Source organism: Rutidosis leptorrhynchoides, chromosome 11 (genome assembly GCF_046630445.1).
Source record: "Rutidosis leptorrhynchoides isolate AG116_Rl617_1_P2 chromosome 11, CSIRO_AGI_Rlap_v1, whole genome shotgun sequence".
Taxonomy (NCBI): Eukaryota; Viridiplantae; Streptophyta; class Magnoliopsida; order Asterales; family Asteraceae; genus Rutidosis; species Rutidosis leptorrhynchoides.
In genome coordinates this window covers 164,067,009-164,076,722 of record NC_092343.1, presented here as the reverse complement: position 1 = coordinate 164,076,722, position 9,714 = coordinate 164,067,009, and the positions used below count along the sequence as shown (strand labels likewise).

Sequence of the window (9,714 nt, the reverse complement as noted above, 5' to 3'; positions counted from 1 at the left end):
GGGGATATCCAGGTTCCCAGCAAACTCCTCCAATGTCTAATTGTATGGATAACCAAACATGTTCAAGTGAACACATTTCACCTTACGTGGATCAAATACATAGTTTGCATAAAATTCCCTAACAAGTTTGGGATAGTTCACATTATATTGAGGTTGATTGAGAAAAGCTCCACCACTAATTCCCCGCTAGTACGCAGAAAAGTTAGGTTGAGCAGCAACATAACAACCAGTAAGAATACGATCAGCCACTAGTCGTCATCTATCATCAACCTAGTTGTGATGACTATCCTTGTGAAACTCGTCGTAAGCTCTTCCTGGCATGGATATTAACTGAAATGAACAACACACTAAAATTAATCATCATTAGCACAATTCATAAATACTAAAATTAGTGAAAAAATGCTTTAAACAGTACCTTAACGTGGCTATAATCTTTGAATTGAATATGTTTTCAAATGTAATGAGACTGTGAATGCAAAGTTTCAGGGTCATTCTATATATAGGGTAAAAATCTTATCCGAAAAAATCTAGGAAATCTGACGAAATCTTATCCAGAAAATCCAATTCTGATAAGATAAGGACACAAGGTCGCAAGACGCAAGCTTGCACCTTGCGCGGGCAAGACACAAAGCTCCTTGCATCTTGAGAGGGCAATCTGGGAAAAAAAAATTTGGGCTCCAGGGCAATAAACTTGATAAGATTGGGCATTTTGACTATAATCCCCTATATTTTATCCAAACAAATCAATCTGTGAATTTTCTTTTTTCAAAGATGCGTGTTACAGAACTATCGTGTAAGGAACACTTGATCTAGTTTTTATTAAACTGAACCGACTGCTAGCCGCTCGCAAAGTATAAATAAATACCAACAGGGTTATCGATTTTATAGGGTACCACCCAACAAGTTAAAGAACCAGATTGAATAACTTGAAGATATGACGCTCATGACCATGGGGAAGGTGCAAAATTCAGTTAAGGGTCACTGTAACCATAAATTTATTATTGCCAATAATTGGGTTTATCAAACAGTATATACATACAGAAAAATAATATTAGAATTTTGCAATAACCATATTTCCAATTTTAAGTATTACAATACTCAAGTCCTACAGCATACAAAACATAAAAAAATGAAAACCCATAACATATATGAATACAATTAGAACACAACAAATTATAAAGTAATTTAAAGTTATTAGTGGATTGTAGTTACGGATCCAAGTAGTGAAGCTCTGCTTTCGAGGAAGCTCGTGGGAACCGCGTAACATCCTTAGAGAAGTTGTACTTTTCCTGAGCATCAGCAGTTGCATGTGGTCGGATTGATATTTTTTCAAGTGTGGGAGAATGTTCAAGTAAAAGCTTTATAAAGAGCAACAAGGGCTTTGATCTTTCTACATCCATGATATTTATAGTTTTCAAGCAGTTCAATGTCTGGTCCAAACAGTCAGAAGCTTCCAAATAAGTTAATGCTGGTTTCACATCCAAATGCACATGTGGAAGATCCTGGAAATACATTAAAAGTGAGACTGACTGTGTATAAATGGAACCCACATTAAATTACTATAAAAAGCACACACAGCACAATAACACAAGAGAAACGTTTAGCACTCTTTACCTGATTGTACACATCGAGTTGTCTCAAGTTAGGTGAGTTCCGAAGGATACATAAAACACCTTGAAGTTGATACAAATCACCAAATTTGAAGTCTCGTAAGTAGAGAAGCTTTAAACTATTAGTTGGGTGTGGAAGCCACTTGGGAATATTTTCCGCAATAGAAAACTGTGAGGGTGAAAGTAAGATTATAAGTTAACAAAGAAGATATGGCTGGAAGATGATACGAAATAATATATGAGAACTAACTATACACAAGAGTTGAATGGTATTCACTTGCTCAAACGCAAAAAGATGAAGAGAAAAATTTAAATATTAGAATTTAAAATTCAACTCGTACCTGGAGAAAATACCCGTCGATAACAAAATACCCAACACATGGCATATTACTTAACAAGCTTGCCAAATTAACTCTTTCAACTCCCTGAATAGGTTTTTTGATAAATATACCAAACTCACTAAGACATTTACTATGCAACAAGTGGAGCAAAGTTGCATCGGGGCAACTCCTGATCACTAACTGAAACAACTTTGTAGACTTGATCTTGAAATTGTAAACGTTGGTGCATGCAACCAGTTTCAACATCTTGAGCTGTGGTAAGTTGATAATAGTTCCATGTAAGTTAGCCCCAAATTCAATATTCCTAAGCGTAAGTTTTTCGAGATATAGATATCCTTGAAACTCAAGTGGTGGCTTAATGATACAGTTGTCAAGTTCTAGCATTCTCAATTCTAGACAATGAAAAAAATAATATGGAAGTTGATAAGGTTGGTTTGAATTTGTAAGGACGAGTTCTCTAACACCATCTCTTGCCAATGATGAAATCCATTGATTGACTTCTTGGAAACTATCAAGAAACATTTTTGGTATGTGGAGATGTAACTTTAGGCGAGGACCCTTGAGATAGTTAAAGATATAGTTTGTGATCCTAATAAATCCATTATGACCAAAACTTCCATTTTTGGCAAACTTTCTTGAGAAATGTTTATCAAGAACCAGTGACGTCATTGAGGTCCATCTGTAGCTCCATTTTTTTGACAGAACATGTGTCCTCACAGCATCTTGAACAGGTAGCTTCTCTAAAAGCAAGTCTATCAAATTCTCTGGCAAATTACTGATTCTATCCACTTCGGTACAAGTTACAAACCTCCTCTTAGTATTGTTATCTGTCATTACATTCAAGAAAACAAGACTGGTTTATCTAATTACTATATAATACTCTTTATTTTTATTTTTATTAATTTGTTTTTCCTTCAATCAAAATCGATGAAGATTTCCACATACCAAGATGCGCAAAATGTGATGTAGTTCTTAGGCCGATGTTATATCAGTTTACTTATGAATTATGAATGGAAGTTAGATCAATTTACTTATAAATGGGTTGATTTGGGTTATGATATATCTCTCAATGGGACAAAAAGTAAAATAGAAAAACTGCTTGATAAACAACGGATCTAATGAACTGAAAGTTTCCCAATGTGTATCTTCGATCCATAAAACCTCCCAAATCATTTTTTTTTCAAAGTTTTAGTTTATTATCAAAGTAGTATATATATGTATTTGATAATCATATTTGATACACTAGTTATTTGTATAAAAGTTTGGACGAGAAGTGTTTCAGGTCAACACAACCTCACATGTATCTAGTTAACAACCATTCATGAACTAACCTGCCCATTTTACCACCTATGGTTTCATTAAGGGACTTATCTTTTTTAGTAGAGAAAATTAGATAAATGGTCCATGTGGTTTACATGAAAAGGGTAAATGGTCCCTGATGTTCATTTTCGGGGTTCGTGACTAAACGCATGTGGGTGGTCCCTGCACATAAACTCAAAATATATAAGAACTTAAACTTGAAAAACCCTAATCGATCTAACTCTCTTTTATTCCAAATACAAACCCACACACAAAAATCAAAAACAAATAAACCAAATTACAGAAACCTTTCACTAAAACAAAATCAGATGCACCTCACGTCGAATCAAAACAAACGAAAATCAGCGAAAGGAGCAGAGCTTTAATCAGAGGTTAGACAGAGCTTGAATCATCGTCAGTTGAAAATTGTACACCCTCGCTTTCAGTTGCAAATCGTACACCCACACTTTCAGTTGCAAATCATCGTACACCCACGATTTCAGTACAACAATCTTCGATTTGGTATTGGTAGATCTGATTCTCAATTTGGGTTTATGGGTCGGGATGAAATCGACGGTGGCGGCACGCCGGAAAAGGCTGCTAAATTGGGGGAAATGGAATATTTTGATTATTCTACTAGTAAGATCTAAACAATTATATTTATATTCAATGTATACAGGAACTGGTCGTGGACAAGGCAGGATATTGGATCACGAAACCTTCTTTTGCTTGAAAATATGCTGGACGAAATTAAAAATATCACGTTTCTCAATCGCCTGATATTTGGTGTTGGAAATATTACTAAATCCACTTATATTAAAAACGGTTTAGTTTGATTCTTGATGTAAAGGTAAAAATTTTTGTTTCATTTAATTTTTTAGAACTCATTCATGAAATAAAATAGAGATTGTGGTTAACTGTTCCACTAAGGAATCGTGTAAGTGATTATGAATTAATTATATGTATATAATCTTGATTCGTTTCACTGCGTTTTAGCTTTTTGGTATGTGCAGGTATGTGTTTTCATTTAAAGGCATTTTGTTAAAGGAATGAAGAATGGGAAGAAGAAGATAAAATAAGGAATGAAAAAAATATTAAATTATGTAAACGGACGATTTTACCCATCACGTGTTTGGCACGTGATTACACTTGACGGATGAAATAAACGTCCGTCAGAAATTGGGACCATTTACACCGGCTGTGTAAACCACAAGGACCACGAACCTCGAAAATGAACATCAGGGACCATTTACCCATTTTCATGTAAACCACAGGGACCATTTATCCAATTTTCTCTTTTTAGTAGCTGTTAAATATTTTTCTGTTGTGCTTATGTTACTTTCATGTCATCTCCCAATAAGTAACATCATTAATGTTTCTTTTTCAATATTTTCTGCAGCCCATATGAAGCTTACAGTACGGGTTTCAAGCCAATCATTCATCACTCATCAGGTAATCTGAATACACTTAGTTGATACTATCTGCATTTGTCTATCTGTTGATTAGTCGTCTTTATAATGCTTTTAGTTCAAAAGGTTATTAAGGGTAACAATGAGGGCTATGAAATCTTAAACGGTTGTAATAGTATCCTAAAGCAATATTACTGTACAAAAGCAAGCTGCAGGCCAAGCATACATGAAACTAAGTCTTATAAAAATTTTCATGTTAAAAAAGCTTGTTCTGCCTCTCTTTGTCTTTTAAAAATTTTCAACACATTAAAGTTTCACTTTCACTATGTCACATCTTTTAATCCTAGACCAGCTTAGCTTAACTGATGCAAATATGTAAGCATTGTATAATTGTGTGAATAGCTAAAGCAATCTATTCATACTTGCTGCTTTATTCTTTAGGGATTCTAATAAGTGCCAAGGTTAAATTTCGGTCTGTTGAATATGTTAATCTAAGAATAAATCGCTAATTAGGTTATAACAATTACAAATAACTCTAATTGTTAAATCAGAAACTACGAATTCATATGGAATAAACGATGAATGTGCGACAGCATTAAATTGAGGAAAATAAAAAGTCGAATAGAAATTACAACGTGAATCAAGTTTTTCACACATAAGTACGTTTATTTGAAAATCTTAAATCAAATTATGAGGGAGAAATAAACTTACCGATATTCAAAATAAAAGATGAATCCATTGGATTACCGATTAGAGTTTAGCGCCGAAACTTGCAGGTCCCTCTCGTTTTAAGTTTTTTCTGACTTTCAGGTTTTTAGGGTTTAGGTCACTGTGGCTTAAGTAAACATCCCTCGAATTTTGTCTTGTGTGTACGCTCCAAAACCAAAAGTTTTTATTTAGAGAATAGGTCCTTGTTCAATTAAAATTAGTACGGAGTTAAATACTCTTTATTTAAACTGTAATTAAATTAATTAATTTAATTAAGTAATTAATTTGTCTTTCTTTCAATTGAAGTCGATCATCTTTCCATGTACCAAGATGCGCAAATGTGATAGACTTCTTAAACCAGTGAAAACCTATCATTTAAACAGCATAATGAAAACCTATCATTTAAACAGCATAATGAAAACTAACTAATTGTGTGCGGTTGGTATCTCGCTGATGTTGACATCAACTTCTCTTCATAGTTAGAGTAAAATATTAATTCCATATGTCGGTACGACGACATTAAGGTAGTACAATGTGTGTTGTATAAGGAATTATAATACCAAATTTTATCGAGTAGTATTTTGTTTCTGGAAGTTGATCTTTTTTTTTTTTTGCCAAAAATAACAAAAACTTCTATAAAATCGAAAACGTTTTCTAAAAGAAAACGTCTTTAACCAACTATACAATATATATACAAGAGATGATCCGATGACGCTCGTACCTAAAAAGCAGCCTACAAACTAACTATTCATACTGAGTCTCATCTATCTACATTAAATCAAACCAAACTACACCAAAAGGAGAATCGAAACAAAAAACATAACAAAACATCAAACTAACATCCAACAGTAGACCTTAAGGAAAAACTACAAAATGTAACAAGCATCGAATCTACGGTTCGACCTTTTTTAACTTGCCATGTAAAATCTCTCGACGGATATTTTTCGGAGGAATTCTCGATCTTAAAGAACAAAGCATTAGAAGATCAATCACCAATCATAGTACCCGAAGAAGGAGGGGAAAAACCACGGTTAGCCAAGTTTTGAAAGGCATCTTTATTCGAAGTTCTTAAAATTCGCACCCGACGATCCAACCTTGTTACCATCTTGAGGAGCCATATCAAATTTTAGATTGCTTGCTTCTCTGTAAACCAAATCTTCATCATAATCCATGAGTTTTAAAGATCCCAGGGTATGTATCTCTTTCGCATTTTTTCTTGTCTTCAAATTAACGCTATTCATTTGAACTTTTGATAAATGCCTATTAAAGACATGCCAAAATTTACAAAATCTTTCACACGAGAGCACCTCACAGTCGCAATATATTCTCCCGCTTCGCCCAATTAAAATCGGGGTAGGTTTTTCTTCATTCTTGCCTTCAAGATCCTTCCTTCTCCATCCCCTTCTCGGTTTTTTTTTTTTTTTTTTTTTTTTTTTGTTTTTTTGTTTTTTCAATGTTTCGACGAAAGTGGAATTTGCAGGCCAACATTCAGCCCCAACAGGCAGCCCTGCATTCAGCGCATCAGAGGGCCCTACAACCAAGCCAATGGACTTTAAAATGGACTCGTCCACGGTACGATCAACCTTTAAAAACTACAGTTCATTACAATTATCAAGCGCATCAGAAGCTCTGTTACCTTCTTCCAATGCAAAGAAGAGGTAGAAACATAAATTCCATACGTGTCTCCAAAATCATCTCCATCATTTGTAGCTTGGAGATCAAATTCATCAATTGAACCAAACTTGAAAGGAAAAACACTGGATTAAGGAATCGATTTCTCATCACAGTTTATGGAAGATGTTGCCCCTACATCACCTTCTTCCACTACCCAACCTTCAAACCCAACCCCGCCACATGGGCCGACTCATCCCATGACCACCCCCATTCCCGTGCTGGCATTACTAAACTTGATCAACGTCTAAACCGTCACATCTCCACTACCTCACCCCTCCCAAAATCATACTCTCAAGCCTTCTCTTATCTTGGTTGTCTGCCGCAGTGCTATGAACGATGGATATAATGCTTTGATTAATAACCGTACTTGAACTCTTGTGCCCCGACTTCGGGACACGATCATAATTAGGAAAAGAACAACAATATCTACAATACCAAATCTTGTCGAGGCAAGAATTTAGCTGGAGATAAGTCTTCAAATAAACATGAAGTGTTTGAGGAGATTAGAAGGAAACTTCATCATTTCTTATCACTACAAGAAAAATGGTCGTTTGTGACGATTTTTAGTGACGACTTATTATTTGGTCACTATTAATGCTATTTAGTTAACATTAAAAAGGCCGTCACTAAATTTTGTCACTATATCATATTAGTGACCAAACAAATAGTCATTTTAGTGACTAATTTTAGTATTTTGCCCTCAAATAATGTTTTGTGACGGATCTATATTGACGAAAATTGACCAACTTATTTTGGTAACTAACTCGATTTGGTGATCAATTTAGCGTTATTAGTGATGAATCGCTCTCGTCAATAAAGCTCATTTTTCTTGTAGTGTATGTACATCATATCATACCTAACTAAACGGCTACTTACCAAGTTTATGGTGTTCTTTAAATATATTCCCTAAACGTTATTGGCTCCCTTCCTAATTTAACCATATAGCCATTTCAGACAAAGTAGGATAGTATAGATAAGTAATAGTTAGCTTTGTCAATAATAATAACCAATAATGTAATTTTCAAAATGTAACCAAAAAATTCATCATCAATTCAAATGCAAATAAACTTAAATACTTCTCATTTCAAAATCAATATTCCAATTTCGGCTTACAACATAATATGCAAGCAAAAAAAAAAATATTTTATCAAGATTTATGATTGTTGTCTTAAACCTCAACGAGTTTAATCCAAATACATACCAAAGCATCCAGCCAGAGAGCAACAGCAACCTACAGAGTGAAACATGTAAGAATCCTAAAATGTTGAAATGGGTAGATATAATATTACAAATAATACCGCTGCAATGTCTTCAAGATATCTTTTTTGACAAAATTCTGTAGCAGATTTGACCAGCAAGGGAGGGGGACCCTCTTGATCACCCTATTGCATTTCATCACGAGCTGTTTGAAGTTTTGAACCTTCAACGAGAGAAATAATGCAATGGATTTTTTTTTTTTTTTTTTTTTTTGTGAAAAACAACGGAAACTCATATACAAACGAAATTGTTTTCCATAGGAAAACATCCTCAACGGAGAATACAAAGAAACGGGGAAACGGAGAAGGTCACACCTAGAAAGCAACCAACTAAACGAAAACTATCATTAAATGAGTCTTCCTTAAGAACCCAGAAAACATTAAAACAAATTAACCAATACTAAACCGCATACTACACACTAATAACAGGTACCAAACCAAACGAACTAAGTGAAATCAAAAAACTTAAAAAATATACGAAAAAACACGAGACGAACCCAATCAATTAACCTCTAGGTCCCGCTCTTTTCAACTTACCATTAACCCTCCCTTTCAAAGTGTTCTTCCCGGACCGATTCACTATCTTGTAAGCTAACACATTGGCGGATTCATCACCAAGTTCGCTCTCCTCCGGCAAAGTACCCTTCATCTCCCATTTCATTATAAGATTAAAACGAGATGTTATTGACTAAAATTCAAGCCTATTTAAGGTCTTGTAAAAAAAAAATTTCCTTGAAGTTGGTGTTAGCCCATATTATATATTGTATTATGATGTAAGCCCATCTTTATAAGGGCCATATTCTAGTATATTCTAGTGATTAGCCTTATGTTTGGTGTGATCTTTATATATGTGGCAAGGATTCTCATTTGTACGAAATTCAGTTAATATCAATATCAATATATCAATTATGATTAATATAGTATCAGTAGCTATCTCCCTATCGCACAGAACCACCACGAAACCCTAACACACAAACACATCTTTACAGCAGCTTCCATCTTCTTCTGTTTTCTTTTTTTTTTTCACACATATCTACATCCGGCAAGTACGATAAGATCTACACGGTCACTTCCGTCACTCATTTAATTCCCATTAAACTAGATCTAAACAAACACAACTACATCCATTGGAGCAAGTTGTTTAGCAATCATTGTGCGGCCTTCAATGTTGATTCGTTCTTGACCGAATCAACGACGTCCGACGCACCATCGGACGATTGGAAAAAGGCCGATGCGTTCGTCATGGGATGGATGTTCTTAACAATCTCGGAAACACTCCTTGAACGTCTCTTGAACTCACAACCAAAGACATCTTATCAAGCATGGGAGTTTTTGAAGAATATTTTCCAAGACAATAAACGATCCAAGATCGTCGAACTCACGGCTGAACTACGTTCTATTACCATTGGAGACCTCA

General features: G+C 34.7%; 1 protein-coding gene across 1 annotated transcript; it reads right to left on the bottom strand.

The window, feature by feature from the left end:
- Window positions 1-1,098: 1,098 nt before the first annotated feature.
- LOC139875181 (F-box/FBD/LRR-repeat protein At1g13570-like) lies at window positions 1,099-2,785 on the bottom strand. Its single transcript, XM_071862533.1, has 4 exons — window positions 1,952-2,785; window positions 1,615-1,779; window positions 1,213-1,502; window positions 1,099-1,105 (listed from the first exon to the last, which is right to left on the bottom strand). Exons 1-4 carry the CDS (start codon window positions 2,783-2,785, stop codon window positions 1,099-1,101), a joined length of 1,296 nt encoding a protein of 431 aa, XP_071718634.1.
- Between the last annotated feature and the right edge of the window lie 6,929 nt (window positions 2,786-9,714).